The 15,993-nt window shown below is 38.9% G+C and overlaps 2 protein-coding genes across 2 annotated transcripts; both read right to left on the bottom strand.

The window, feature by feature from the left end:
- Positions 1–574: 574 nt before the first annotated feature.
- On the bottom strand, positions 575–3,630 carry LOC121953840 (glutathione-specific gamma-glutamylcyclotransferase 1-like). The gene is made up of 3 exons (XM_042501081.1): positions 3,222–3,630; positions 2,994–3,029; positions 575–1,430 (listed from the first exon to the last, which is right to left on the bottom strand). The coding sequence occupies exons 1-3, from the start codon at positions 3,390–3,392 to the stop codon at positions 1,017–1,019; spliced, it is 621 nt and encodes a 206-aa protein (XP_042357015.1). The 5' UTR covers positions 3,393–3,630; the 3' UTR covers positions 575–1,016.
- A 2,875-nt stretch (positions 3,631–6,505) lies between these two features.
- Positions 6,506–14,420, bottom strand: LOC121953879 (delta-like protein 4). Its single transcript, XM_042501134.1, has 11 exons — positions 13,894–14,420; positions 13,544–13,795; positions 12,743–12,800; positions 12,015–12,278; positions 11,041–11,101; positions 9,871–10,001; positions 9,613–9,782; positions 9,130–9,349; positions 8,305–9,016; positions 8,081–8,189; positions 6,506–7,859 (listed from the first exon to the last, which is right to left on the bottom strand). Exons 1-11 carry the CDS (start codon positions 13,945–13,947, stop codon positions 7,854–7,856), a joined length of 2,037 nt encoding a protein of 678 aa, XP_042357068.1. The 5' UTR covers positions 13,948–14,420; the 3' UTR covers positions 6,506–7,853.
- Positions 14,421–15,993: the final 1,573 nt, after the last annotated feature.

Below are 15,993 nucleotides of genomic sequence, written 5' to 3'. Positions count from 1 at the left end.
AAGCAGTTTTCCATGGTGTGTGGTTTCTTCTATAGCTGACTGTGTGCACACTTAATACACAGCTTTCTACCAGCAAAAATCCTAGATGTTTGTATGCTGTCTTTGAGAATTTGGAAGATTTTAAGGTAAAGTTTTGCGAGTGAGTGAGGAATGCTTGGCCACTCAACAGGTATTTTAAAAGATTGAGCAACCACTGTACCCAGCAGAGTTTATTTATGACTACCCTGGCAACATCAGAGAAAATGTTTTTATAGCCTGCTGGTTGTAACATTAACTCAAGAACTGCACAGAACATCTAAAGCATGTATGAGTAAGCGCATGTATAAAATAGTGTATTTGCACAAAACACACCTAACTGTTGCCAGGTCTGTGCAGTTACCAGATCTCTAAGAAAAAGTCAGCATTTCCTGTGAGAGGCTACAGCTGTACATTCCTTGGCCACGTGATGTGGAAGTATGAGGCAAGGTATGCAATCGGGCATTGGACTGCAAACATAAATATGGGAGACTTGAGCAAACTCACATGCAAGGTGAGCAAGAGTGGAGGAAAAAGAAACACTATGCACTTCTTATAGATTTTAGTGTTTTTATTACAGTAAAATTTAAAAAAAAAAAAAGCACATTACATTGATTAAGAGAGCCTTTTACAATTAAAGTTACATTATGAATTAAAAAAGAGACGACATCTCTCAGTGTGATGTTTCAAAAGCACCAGCTCCTTCTGGAGTTTGTTTAGTATACATTTTTATGTCTTTGCAGTCAAAAACTGTCAAGTCAGAAGGTCAAAAGGTGATAGCTTTAGGGTTGAAACATAACCTCCCAGAGTTGTTAGTCACAGAACATGCCACCACATATATATATTCTTCGAAACCAGGTCAGGTAATTTTCTTTGATGCACCAAATAGCCTGAAACATATGTTACAGGACTTAATTCCCCCTTACAGCCAGTAGAAAAAAATTAGTATTTACTTTACAGTAAGTAGAATTTTTATGTTGTGGAGTGCCTCATGTAGTCTTTTACATAGCTCCAATCAGCAGGGACTTTGGGGGTGTGATCCCTTCGCAGTCATGGAAAATGTTCAAAACAGCCGCCTCAATAGAGAAGAGGTGCTCATCCTGTCCCTCAGGACAGTGCAGCCTCATGAAGTCTGCCAGGCGGACCAAGTATTCAGTATTATGGCCAGCGTTCCCTCTGCAGATGGCAATCTGGGCGGCGATCTCCATTTCTGTGGCTGGGCCGAGGTAGGAGGGATTGTCTGAAGTAGCGATGTAGACAAGAGCCAGCACAGCACTCTGACCCTTCTCCTTTGGGATGAACTCCACCACCTCTGTTATGTAACCCCCCAACACAGTCTCTCTCATGTTGAGGTACTGAAGGGACTCTTCTATCTGGGAGTCAGCCACCTCGTAGGCCACGCCCCATGTGCAAGCCTGTCAGGAAAACAGGTGGAGGAAGTGACAGATCAAATACAGTAAGTGCTGAATTGATTTCACAACCAAGGAGTGTTTTTGTTGAGATAGTTGCCATTCGCAGCTGAAACAGTGACTTTTTAGCTCAGTATAAAGGGAAGCACCCTTATCTAAGTGGTGTTGCTATATGCCAGCAGCACACTGCTCACGGGCGTATTCAGCCAAGGTTAATGTTGTTATTATGCAACATTTGTCAAATAGCCCATGTGATGTGTTGTTAAAGTTATGTTATGTTGTGCAATTTTTTGATTACTCATATAGTATACTAACCTCTCATCCCAACTCATAAAATACTGTCAGTGGAAATATACATCAACATATGATAGGTAGCCTGTGTCAGTTTTGGACATTCAGATTCAAATTTATGCTTTTTACATGTATTGTGTCTTTTTAAAATAAAACATTTCACGGGAAATGTACTGTTTCTGCTCGTTACATGCCAACAGTCTTCTTCAAAATAAACTTAAAACATAGGTATAACACTGCATTTTTAAAAAAACAATTTTTTTTGGTTTATTCCCTTAGGTTTAAGTAACAAAGGTCCATGGTTATGTTTAGAAAAAACACCATGGTTTGGCTTGAAAAAAGTACAGTTGTTACTAATGTCATGTAATGTCATGTTAACACATACTAGCACACTCAGTTGTTATTAAAATCCCTCCATTGAGTTTCACACTCTTTATACTTGTACAGTAGCTACCAGCAGCTTTACAAACTAACTCCATCCAGTACATATCATACCAAAAAGTGTGTCTGTGTGTCAACTTGTGTCAGTGTCTGCCGCCGACGTCTTATAACAAAGTGGCAGTATTTGACTAGTTGGGTTGTTGCTCGCTGTGTCAACAACTGATGCAACATATCATACCACCAGGAAAGCTACCTTCATGCATTGATCTCTGACGCTGCGATCACTGACAGAGTGGTGGTGTTTGATGAGTTGGGAGGGAGAATGGGCTGAGTATACTGTTTAGCTGCATTTGCTTATAATAAATAGTATAATAAAGTAGAAAATTAGTTTTCAAAATTCGAATACTCATTTTATCCAAACGCCCTTGGCAAATTTGGTGCTGGCCAGTGTTTACTCTATGGCCACTGCTGTGCTTGATATTGATGTTTCATGACATAATTTTCGAGAATAAATCACTGTATTAGTAGTAGTAGTATGCACGTTCAAACTGATGTGAATAATATAAGGGTAAGGTCTCTTGTGGAAAGGTTAGGTTTATGATTTACACAGTTTTGCCCTACAGCATTACCAAATTAGTTACAAACAACAATATAAATATTGTGTACAACCATAAGGTAGGCTCTTTTTTGAGGGTGTTTAGTTGTTTTAAAATTGCACATTTTAAAACTGCCTCTACAAGTTCTTTGGGACGCTTGCTCATGATCATTGGGTTAAAATAACATTTGACATCTTTGTGATAGCATAGTAATGGTAGGAATATAGCTAGTTGGATTCAGCATTACATGCTATATAGAGGATCAAAACAGAATGGCAGCTTCAGGATGAAAGGCACTTACCTCCTTATCCTCCACAAGTGTGGCCACTCTGCCTGGCTGTGGAGAGCAAGGACACAGACAGTGAGGACATGACTACTCAGCACAACAACAAGTTTAATACCTCAAAATAATACATAATAAAGTGGGAAAAAAATAAATAACCTGCAAAAATCATCAGCACATGTGATATTTGAACCAACTGGTGTGATACAATATAAAAGTAAATTAAAATGTTGGAGGTCATCTCACCTTTTCCTTGTCCCCTCGATAAAAATCATCTCCTTGCCAGAAGCGCCTTTTGTATCCTTTAATGAAGCCAACTTTGCTCTTCCTGTACGCAAAATCAGGTTTCCACACTAAGGAGCCATACCCAAATATCCACAGGTTGCCCTTTTCTTTGATAATGTCCTGAGGTTTCATTTTAACCGCTCGGCTGTGATTTAATAACGAGAGAAGTGCGTTTCTATATCTGTAAACAAGCTGGTGCTCTTCAGTTTGTCCTTTGTTACTTCTGTCGTCCTATACATTCCAATACATCCTACCGTCACTATTACACAGAGCTGAAGACAGAAGTTAATATCCAGCAATCTTAATTCAGCCCTTTTGAAAACGTCGAGTCTATTATTATGGCATCAAAAACATCGTCTGGACGTGGAGTGCGTCTCTGTATCCTACTGATGCACAAACACGTGTATTTGTTGTTCAGGGACGTCAGAGCGAGACGGTGTCGACCAATCAGATCACAGGAGGGTCGGGCTCAGCTGACAGATAAACCAATCAGTTTGAATTTAGTTGGACCACTTGAATGTATAATATACTGTTTTGTTTTTACTGTCTAAACATATTTTGTTTTAGTTTTGCTTTTATTGGTTTCAGTTTAAGTCATGTTATTATTATTAGGCTATTTTTAGATAGGGCAGAGGCAAGATTCAGAATAGACATCAAATACAAACACAGCACTTCCTGAAGGTAATTGAATCACAGTAAAGTGGATGCCCCAGTTTTGTATTTTTCTTTTTATTAGTTCTTATTTTTATTTGATTTCATTTTCTTTTTTGTTTTATTTTGTCTCGTGTTGGTGAGTTCCCCGGGTGGATTTGATAATTTAATTTTGACCATTTAAAAATATTTACTTTTAGTTTTGCTTGTATTGGTTTCAGTATAAGTTTAAGTCATGTTATCATTATTAGGTTATAGTTATATGGGGCAAGGGCAAAATTCAGAATAGATATCAAATACAAACACGACACTTCGTGAAGGTAATTGAATCACAGTAAAGTGGATGTCCCAGTTTTGTATTTTTCTTTTTATTAGTTCTTATTTTTATTTGATTTCATTTTCTTTTTTGTTTTATTTTGTCTCGTGTTGGTGAGTTCCCCGGGTGGATTTGATAATTTTATTTTGACCATTTAAAAATATTTACTTTTAGTTTTGCTTTTATTGGTTTCAGTATAAGTTTAAGTTATGTTATTATTATTAGGTTATAGTTATATGGGGCATGGGCAAAATTCAGAATAGATATCAAATACAAACACAACACTTTGTGAAGACAGCTGACTCACGTCACTCAGATAGTTTACCCATTTTATTTGAAGTAGTTATGTAAGTAAACAATATTGTTTCAGTTAGTTTTGTTTCTGAAGTCTATTCTTTAATTTTAATTCCAGTTAACTGTAAGTGTTTTTTCTCACCTAGTTTTAAGTTCAGCTTTAGTTAACTGAAATAACCTTGCATGACAGTGATTTGAGTTTCACATTTTTCAAATATATTGCTGTCACATAGGCCTGTAGTGTTAGTAACAATTTATTTGAAATGTTTTTTTAATGTGGAAACACCTCTTGTACCCTTGAGTGTCAAACTGTCAGTGATAGTTCAGCAGGTAATCACATTACCTATAAATAACCGGGACTGTTATATCTGTGCTCTCTTAAGCTCATTAAGTGTCTGTGTTCTGCTCAGGTCTGTCTAACACTATTGTGCCTGGGACACAGGCTGGTCTCTTATGAATGCCTGCTTATGATCATTTGTTCTCTGGCTGTTTGTCACAAACTGAGCATGACATTTGATGAGAAAAGAAATAAACTCTTATAATTTCACATAAAGCTTACTGCCCCCAAGTGGTAGTGAAAGACATTGATATCTGAGATTTCAGCCTGAAGCTTTAATATCAGCTGCAGGAGTTCAGGTGAAAAAGGTAAAAGTGACATTGTGAAAAGTGACATTTGCTGGGTTGTTATGGTTCTCTGCCTCATGGGGGCTTGGCAGCGACTGGGCCGTGGGGCCACTGTTTGCTGTGGTTAGTAGTGAAAGGGCATATGCAGATTTACTCACTGACACATGCGCAAGCATATGCCGAGTCCCTGACAGCTCACTCCATCCCCTCCCCCTCTCAACTCACAGCAGTAAGAGACAGCTCATCATCAGAGATCATATCCAGCAGAACTGTGGACTTCAGTCACATGACTTTAGACTCAAAATAATAATATAACAAAGAAAAAAACAACTTGCAATTCAACTTGGACTTTAATACTAACGACTCATGACTTCACTTGGACTTGAGCCTTTTGACTTGAAGACACTTGATGCCTTCCCTTCAAACCCAAAGATTAAAAGTATGCCATTTCAAAAGCGCGCCACATACCCCATTAATTTTCCCTTCATTTCCTGAATCAACTCATATTAATGCTATTCAGTTCCAGAAAGTCAACACAAAATTCCCCAGATCCACTTTGTTTGAACCAATCTGACAGCACCCAAACAAGCTGCAGAAGAGCACTGAGAACATTACGATTCTTAGCGTCAAAAATGAGAAATGACACAGATTATATTGATATTGTTGGATGTTGACATACGGTTACATTTAGTTTGTGCGCCAAGTGACCAAATTTGTCATCAGTAATTCTAATCCCAACGTCAATTTAACGTAGAATATTGAGGATAGATGATGTTGATGTCAAAACCAAAATGTAATGTCTTCCCAACCTCTCATGCCTAAGTCATCTTGATGTAGAATAACATTCACTTGTGATGTACTGAGAACAAAAGCCTTTGTCCACATAATGTGAAATTCTTTTGTTGTTAGACAATAAGAATATCAGCAACCCAAAATTCAACATCTGTCCACCTCAAGAGTCAAACATCCTTCTGATGTCATATTGACAGCCATTGACAGCCGGGTGCAGTATGCAAAATGCGTGTGGTGAAAATTATGGACAAAGACGCAACAGCTTCAAATAAATTACAAATATTCAAAAGCATTTGTGATTTTTGTAAAAAAAAAATTAAAAAAAGATATTATTACTCTGTTGTTTACTGGCTTTACATATGATGAAGCATGCTTGACTTGCTTAGGTCTCAAAAATTCAAGTTTAGGACTTGACACTTGTAACTTGCAAAACAATGACTTGGTCTCACATTGATATCTAGTCTCTGGTGCTTTGTTCCTCCACTATATCTAAAAATACAGCATTAGTTCAGAGAAGCAGTTAGGTGCTGTAGAAGGACCACAAGGATTCTTTATTTTCACATACAGATGTTGTTTTAAATATATATCTATTTGTTTGAGAATTTCCTTACATTGCTGCAAATGACAAAAGTGTCCACTGAATGATTTCTAGCACAATGATTTCACATCACACCGACACAGACGTCATGGACATAGACACGGAATCATCAGAAATGCTACCAGGCCAAATATGACTGTATCTATAGACAATGAAGCCACATCCACACTGGCTGACACAATTAAACGTTTCTATTTGATTCAACATTTAAATTAGGAGCTCTATTTGGACCATGTGTACACTCGACCACTGACGACCGACAAACAAACAGTGTACCAGATATGTGTTCATTGTTTCTTTTTATAACAAAAAATAATAAAACACAAACGACACTTAAAAAATAAATTCACCTTTCCTGGGCGTCAACTTGAAAACAGCTTCTAATCTCAACATATAAATATACAGTATATACAAAATAATCTTATAAAACACAGACAAAGAACGATCAGTGCTTCATATTCTTAAATTACTAATGAAATACTAATCTTACAAAATAACATTATTGGTTCAGTAATTGAAGGCGTCCTTGGTACGATAGTCACTTCATGTATTTTTCCTTGTCTTCATTTAAGGGTGATCTTGCATAAGGTCTTATCATGAGTTTCCCTGCATGGCGCTGTAGCATATTGCATCTTTTTGATCTTTTATGTTTATTTTTGCTGTGCAAAGGACTCGTTATAAGGCGGGGCACAATGCTTTTAAACACATATATAAGGCTTTGTGATCTAGGCTGCATACATTCTTCATAAAAAAAGGATTTACAAAACGGATAACCCTAAATACCCTTCAAAAATGAACCGTTTTCAGTAGTTTTTGTCCTTTTCTGATTGAGCACAATGCTGATTTTTGTTTGCATAGCGCATTGCAGGCCACAAAAAAAGAAAAGAAAAAGAAAAAAAAAAAGCCGGCTCCTTCCACAGGCTTGTTGGCAGTAAGTTGATTTGCTGATTGCTGATTACTGCAAAAAGGTGGAGAGGGGCACGTCAAGATAGTCATCTTCTTCTAATCAACACGCAGGCATAAACATGTTGGCCTGTTGCCCTTGGATGAACTTGGACAGAGCAGACGAGGGTTTGAAACATCAAAGCTGCTTCCACAAGTCTGATTTGCTCATTATTTTTAGTCTTTTTTTCAGTCTTTACATTCTCACAAAGATTAGTAGCTTCAGTTCTGTTGAATTTGAAGAGCACACCGGCTCCATCCAGTTATCAAGTTTTCAAGAGCAGCAACTTGCATTTAAATAAATCCCAGTCTCTCCACACTTGTAAACAAGTTCACAAGAAATCCAATGTTGACAGTGAATAATATCTTCCACTTGTTATACCTGAAAAAGAAGATTTAAAAAAAAGCTCAATGACTACCTCAGTAGGAAACCTAACGTAAAATAACAGACAAGAAAATGCTGTTTATGGTTAGAAGGTAGGGGAATACATTGGTAGAAAATTGAATATAATGGAATAAGTTTTCTTTAGTTTATCATCACCTGAAAATTTATATATATACACACACAAGGAAATAGATTCATCATGAAAAAAAGAAACGTACCTCTGTTGCAATGATGCATTCGTTTTTCTCTTCAGCTATTACAAAGACAGACTGGTACATTGAATCTCTGGAAGAACATATCGTTGATATTCTACACTCTGGCCGTTCACTGTGGAGGGAAGATGCATCATGTTAGTTACTGAGCACAAAAACAAAATGTTGCACATTAAAAGCAATGAACTGATGTTGTAATCATCATAACCAACCCCTTCATGTGCACTTACCTGTACGTTCTACTCAAATGCTTTTTTTCTTTTATCGTCTTTTCACAGTTTTCATCTTTGTCCAAAAGGGACAGTTCGTCTTTGTACCCCGTGGAGGTTTTATAGTCCAGGTGGTAGTGGTTGATGTGTTTGTGGTTTGACTTGTCCCTAGGACACTCCACCTCCAAATCCACCTTTTTATTGGTGTTCTTGAGCTCCAGAGTGGAGATGAGGTTCTCTTTCTGAAAGTCAACCTTAGAGAGGTTGTTCATTGTCTCTGAGTCTTGCTCCTTGCTCCTCTGCCTCCTGACGTGACATATTACCACCACCACCATGCAGAGAAGCACCAGAACAGCTACCAGGCCTACTCCCAAGCAGATGGCTGCCAAGCTCAGCTTGGAGGTGTTGGGTAAAGGCACGTCGTTGGACTGGCACTGGGAGCCGCTGTAATGGGTGGGGCAGATGCAGGTGGGCTGGCCTTTGGCTCCAAGGGTGCATGTCCCACCGTTCAGGCAGGGCTGAGAGGCACAGCGGTCTGTGGGCTTGTCGCAGTGGCGGCCTGTGTACCCTGGGGGGCAGGTGCAGGTGTAGTCATTGATGCGGTCTATGCAGGTGGAGCCGTTGGCACAGGGGTTCCTGGCACACTCGTTGATGTTGATCTCGCAGCGCAGACCTGTGAACCCTGAGCGACAGCTGCACAGTCGGAGGTTACCCTGGGTCACACAATGTCCACCTATGCAAAACAAAAACAACATTTTAGAATCCTTTTCCCATATTCCGTTTTTTTTTTTTTCAGATATGAAGAAAGCAAAGATTGTTCTTAATGTTGAAAGAATGATATTTTACCATTAGTGCATTGCAGTGAGGTACATTGATCCACTTTCTTCTCGCAGTTGCGTCCAGTGTAGCCTGCTGGACACTCGCATATATAAGTATGCCCATTATCCCTCTCTCGGCACTTCCCGCCATGAAAGCAGGGTTTATCTGCACAGGTCAGCATCTTGTGTTCGCAGTATGTCCCTTCAAACCCCTGTGCGCACACACACCTATAGCCGTTCTCAGAGTCCTGCAGGGGCAAAAAAAAGATATAAAGTTTATCAAAAAGCTCCCTGTCAGATGTTTTCTTTATCATATCCTGTTCACTGCTGTCCCAATGAACCCCATTATCCTTAGTTTGAATTCTATTTACAGTCCACACTCTGTGAACTGGGTCATCCACTGACTTGACAATCGATAGCATCCTCCTGGACTAGCAGATAGAGTGAGGCAAAAACAAAAACAGGAAAGCCTGTGTTGTGGGAAAGGAGAGAGAGAGACTTCCGCACTCACCAGGCAGTGGCCTCCGTTGCGACAGGGCTGGCTGTCACACTCCCTGACCTCCAAGTCACAGTTAACCCCGGTGAAGCCAGGCATGCAGGTGCAGGTGTAGCTGCCCTGGCCTGTGTTCATACACGTGGCCCCGTTGGCACAGGGTTTGTGGTGGGTGCAGTAGTTCAAATCTGAACAACAAATGAGTGGAAATGTTACTAATGGAGCCAAAAAGAGGTAGCTTTCTCATATTTACAGTATTAAGAGCTAGTTACACACCTTGGTCACAAAAGATGCCTCCCCAGCCCTCCTTGCAGGTGCACTGCCACGGCTCTTTACAGGTACCATGTTGACAGGATGGATGGAGTTTACACACATCACAAAAGAGTCCCTGCCAGCCCTCTCTGCATCTGTTCACACACAAAACAATGCAACATGACCTTTGGCTCACACAGAAATTAACACTCATATTCCCTCTTGGAAGCCTACTAATTGCCTCTTCAGCACACTCGTACCAGAGAGAATGTTATCTCTTTTTTAAATCCATTACGCCATAATCCTAGAGATTATTTAAGACAGATATTCAAAGAAATAAGTCCTAAAAATAAAAAAAATAAAAACGTTAGCTTTTTGTTAGGATACATGGAAAACATCACTCTCAATATTTTAATCATGTGCAGAGGGTTTTCATTTTGACAGAATTAAAGATGTTTAGACCATAAATTGAGGCAGTAAAGGTCCAAACTGATGCATAAAAATTTACCAGAATACAAGACATTAAGCCTTTGATGCTCAAAAAAATTTCTGGCATTGGGTCCCCCAGCCCACTGTTTAATATGTGTGTCCACCGCTGTTGTTACGGAATCTACACTCTTGGTATTAGGCACAAAGAGATTATGTGATGGTTTATCTACTCTTATGATTTCTTCTGCATACATTGTAAATGTTAATCAGTGTGTTTTATCAGTTTGTGGGTGCCACCATGCTAATGAACAGAAATTAACATTTAGATAAATACTCATGGACTATAAGGGACTGTTTGTTTTAAATGAGAGGGGAGGAGATGGTGCAAAATAGGGGAGGTATTCCAAAATTTTTATAAACACTGAGGATGGAACCATGTTTTTGGATTTGGCTTAGAGGAAGGACATTCAACTTTAACCATAGTTTTGCATTTATCTTAAATCCCCTCAGAACCCCAAAACCCACTAGTGGGTTTAAAAGGCATTCTTTCGTTAAAAACCATTTATCACAGCCAGAATTTGTGATTTATGGTTATTTGCAGTGTAGTTAATGTCATGCCTTTTTCCCCAGACACAGGGCTCAATGAAAAATATTTGTAGCCTAGGGGGAGGGTTGTGTAATTGAAAAGAAAATTAGGAAGAGGTGGCACCCCAGCCATCCCTCTGCTCTGAAAAAATAAAGTACAGTCCCTAAGAGAATACTCACTTGCACTCTCCAGGTAATGTACAGTTTCCGTTCCTTTCATTGCACCCTTCCAGACAGATTGCTGAAAATGCAGAGAAAAAACGGGGATATTTAAAAATTTCTACTTTGACATTTATAACAAGCTATAAATAAAACTTTTATCACTTTTAAATGTTTCTTTCTGCGCACAATAAAACCTGTTACCTGACCTTTATCAATTGAAAACATAATGGGCGGCCCTCTCTGTGCTGTAGGTCTATGTGACATCGATTGTGCACGGGTTTTATGGTGTTAAACGGCTGGTTAGTGCAGAGCAGATGCTTGTTCTCAAAAAAGCAGGACAGCTGCCCTATTGTTATCGGTGGGCAGTTCGAGCCCCGTTTGCAGCTGCTGCCCTACACCGCCTCAACAATAGAGCCCGCAATTTAGTGGCGCGTGGCGGACGATAATGCCGCGATTAACCCCGGCGCGCGCTGCCGGGCGACCACCGCCCTGGATTAAAAACCCGCACGCGCCCACAAAGAAAGCTGTCGTCTAATTTCACCTTAATGCCTGCTCTCTCTGATTGTGTGGCTGCTTTGCATCCCAGAATACACACCTGTGATTATGTAACAGGTAATTTCATGTAAAACATATATATCTATATCTATATCTATCTATCTATCTATCTATCTATCTATCTATCTATCTATATCTATATCTATTCTATCTATCTATATATATATCTATCTATTATATATATATCTATATATATATAAATTATATATATATATATATAAACTGAAAGTTTACAATGTTACTTTGTATCTTATTTATGGAACAACTTTGCAGAAGAATAACAAGTGTAGCACTCAAGTGGCTTTATGTTCTGTAAACTATATACTTGTATCTTACTTTTACTTCCTTACAATGTGTAACCTCGCATAACAACTGCCTTGTGACCTTTTCTCACAAACAAAGGAAAGTGTCCATATGGTGTCTTTACTCTTGCTTACGTTCTTGGCAGTATTCTCCCTTCCATCCCGGTAGACAGGCTATTTGCCCGTCAGCCTTGCAGGTGTAGTGGCCAAAATGGTCGTCTCTTGGAGCGCATATTTTGGAACAAGTGTCCCCGTAGTAATGTTCATTGCAGATGAACCGGTATGAGTACCTTAGCTCCGTCTGCGTCCCGTTCTGCACATACTGGGACCACTCAGGCCCTATTCCCAACTGTCTTTGGATGGCAAAAGAACTAATCAAGAATTCAGGGTTGGTGGTATCTGTAGGGAACATAAAACAAATAAAGATTAGTTTCAAACTTTTTAGTTAAGAAATCTAACAGTTAATCTTTAAGTGATTTGCAACAATACACAATCTGTACACTGAAACTTCCTCTTCCTTTCATATCATTATAAAGGACCTAACAAAAAAGGTGTAAAATCCAGGAAAAGGCTGTCATGGGATTTTTTTTGGCAACGCTTCATATTCTCACTCAAGCTTGTCCACTTTCCCATGAACGCCAAAAATAAAACAAGGGAAGTGCGATTGTGTTGGAGAGATTTGATTGTGAGGAATTGTCGTGTGACTCATAAGGCATCCTAACAAATCCATGACGCTGAAAATGCCAGATGCGCTTGTCAGCGCGTAAAGTGCGGGTTATTGATGAGACGTGCGATAGGTAATAAGTCATCTACAAATGACATGTCTCCCTCTAGTGGCGGAGAGGGAGTGTGCGTCTGCTCACCTCCAGGTAGGTCCGCTGTTGGAGAATACCAGGCTTCAATAACTAATGAGAAAGCACCCTGTGGGGACAAATGAGGAAATAAATGTTACATAAAACCTGAAAATATATAAAAAGCATATTTACGGAACTAGTTTTTTTTCCCACTGAAATACTGATGTAATGGTTCCAATAAAAAATATAAAACAGTAACATTTCACTGTAATTCGTTAGAAATAACCCTAAAATGAAAACATACGAATGAAGGCTTTCATAGTTGCACAGTTCTTTCTTCAACAACACACAGTAAACAATGTAACAGTTGATTTAAAATGCATTATACCTGTAAGTAGGTAGTTTTGTGTTGATTTGATGAAGATAATAAAACTATACAGAAGGGTAACTCAGATTTTCTGTTTTTAATCCAATTGTATTATGTGATTTTTTTTATCATAAGTCAATTGTTCCCTCCTTTTTGCAATCAATTTTTCATTATACATTTGATATTTTTTTCTTTTTTGCAATCAAATGTTTATTATAAGTTCGTTTTTCCCTTTTTTGCGATCATTTTAAAAAAGACGGACTTTTCCCTCTTTTTTTGCAAATATTTAATATGATTTTTATCTTCTTTTTGCGTTTTTTTCCCTCTTTTTTGTACTATAAGTCTGACTTTTCGTGTTTTGCGATCATTTTTTTTATTTCAAGACTGTTTTTTTCCATTTCATTTCATTCAATACTTAATCATGTTAAAATCATACTGAATTTTGTGTGCACAAATTAACTGTGTGGAGAAATTAGTGCGCGCGGCAAGACAAGTGCTCTTACCGGCCAGGTGAAGTTGAGCGGCAGACGCAGCCTGGCGTCCTGCTGGATGCTGAATGAGTTGGTGCCCAGAACAGGTGTGGTGACTTTGCCAAAAATGCAGCCTCCAGGAGACACCACCGTCTGGAAGTTCTTCAAACAAACCCTGAAATAAGTCCTGCAGCCAGTCATGCTGCAACTAAGTCCATTTGCCAGCAAACCTTTAGTATTCTGAAAGTGATGGAGATCTATCTCGAATACACCTGTTCCCAGAACCTAAAAAAGTACAAAAAGGTGAGCACAACAAAATAATACATTTGTGTCTAAAATAATTATTTCTAAATTTGCAAAAGATAAAAAAAAAAACAGCCCACCTGAGTAAATAATGTTATAACTATTGCGAGGACAGAGGTGAACCAAACGGCCATCCTTTAGAGTTTGGTGTGCGTATCCTTAAAAAGTCAGTTCCAAGAAAAAACGCTCCTATTCCAAGTGATGGCGGCGAAAACGGAGTGATGACAAATAAAGTGATTTATTAATAAAGAATAAATATAATCCTTCTTCCAAAGCCTGTAAGTCAAGATCCAGCTCCGCAATCCGTATCCAGAAGAAGAAGTTGGAAAAGACCGAGTTATCCAGTGCTCAGACAAATATCAGTAACGTCAATATCCACAAGTGAGTCTGTCTGCGGTCTTTATGTTGCCCATCCATCGTGCCGGTCAGATGTTGTTTGAGTTTGCTGTGCTGATGCGGGGCGCGTGTTGCCAACAGTGATGCGAGCATGTGGCGGAGCATCAGCGCATAGTGACTCCCAGTGAGGGGTGTTTGACGTCCCTCCCAGTTTATATACCGCAGTGTGGTGCCATTAGAGACACTGTCAGTCACCAGACACCGCCCACAATCCTCTCCACCTTCTTTTTGCTTGAGATACCATCACTCATATGATTATTTGGAGTCTTTGATACACCTGGTCCAGAAACTATAACGTTTATGCGCTTTATCTGCAGAATCCAAACCAAATACAGCACATTTTATAAACAAATGAAGGGGAACATTTGTATTTTGTCGTAAAAGTTGGCAAGTTAAATAAAATTTATTGTTGGCTACCAGAGACACAGACTCAGCAGAAAAAGTAAACAATAGAAAATTAAGTCGTTTTTCTTCAGTGATCACTCATTGTTTATGCGTCTTTACGCGCCTGGACGCCCCGAGCGCCTTTTATGCCTGTGACCTCGCAGCCTTTTCTCTTGTTGCTTGTGTTTATTTTAGATAGAGAGGACAGAGCGGGAGATAACTCCACAGCTGTATGGTAATGGGTTCTTGTTGCAAACACATTGTCTCACTCATAAATCAGCTGAAGAACCCGCGTTTTACTAAAAAATCTGGCGCGTAAATCAGTAAAGATAGGCTTCCCAAGACTTACTGAGCATGTCCAAACCTCATTCATTCATCCACATGCAATCAATGTGATTATGTTTCTTGAAAAGTATTTACACATCTGTCCCACATGTTTTCAAATAACCTTATAGCAGTGCCGGACCTAGCACATTTGATGCTGTGACAACCCCCCCCCCCCCCGAAAACTCAACCGAAACAAACAAATTAGCTAACAAACAGCAACAATAATATCAATAATACTAATAAACAAAACAATACAAGAAGACAGTAGGCCTATATACACATTTGCAAATTTCATCTTCTTTTTTTTGTGCCTTTTAATATCATTAGATATGTGTGTGGACATGGATGTCTGTACTCTGCGCTCATTTCATCCTTTTTGTTGCCGTGCTTTTTAGCTTACTGATATGAATAAAATGGAGCAGTACACAAAAGATTACAGCGAAGCGTTGCTAATTGAAGTGTTATGAAATCTAAAAAATTGTGAAACAAAACAAATCTTACATATAGTGAAAAAAATTCTGCGTCCAAATGCCGCAATGTATTTAATGGCCTCACAGACCAGTGCCGTCTACAACATTGCGTCTGATAACAGGAACATGATTATGATTCCTTCACTGTTGCCTCCTTTGATGATGTGTGAAACTTTCGAGTCTGCCCTCTAGTGCCATCAATTGGCTGTAGCCCAATGTCATAAAAGGCGCATGGAAGTATGAAAGCTGTGACTTTTACAGCGTTTGACACGGACACATCTATTTTCGCATGTAGAGTATAAGTGAGCCCTTACTCTAATAATCTCCATGGACTTTTTTAAACATAAAAAAAACTTTTATTTTTATGCAACGCAGCCACACACTTGTATGCTGTGTGGCCAAAAAAAAAAAGACCAAGTGCAAGCACCCAACTGCTCAGTCACTTTATTTAGCATTATAACTAATGGTGCCCTCAAACGAAAGCAAATTTGTATAAATTAAAGTCAAGATTGTATCCTATGCATGTAGTGTAACAATGTTTGTTGAACTAACATCCACTTATAGCCAACTGATTTCTCCTTTTATGTGCACAAATCATTGTTC

Source organism: Plectropomus leopardus, chromosome 14 (genome assembly GCF_008729295.1).
Source record: "Plectropomus leopardus isolate mb chromosome 14, YSFRI_Pleo_2.0, whole genome shotgun sequence".
NCBI classification, from domain to species: Eukaryota; Metazoa; Chordata; class Actinopteri; order Perciformes; family Serranidae; genus Plectropomus; species Plectropomus leopardus.
The sequence above is the reverse complement of the archived record's forward strand: the minus strand, read 5'-3'. Positions and strand labels throughout refer to the sequence as shown.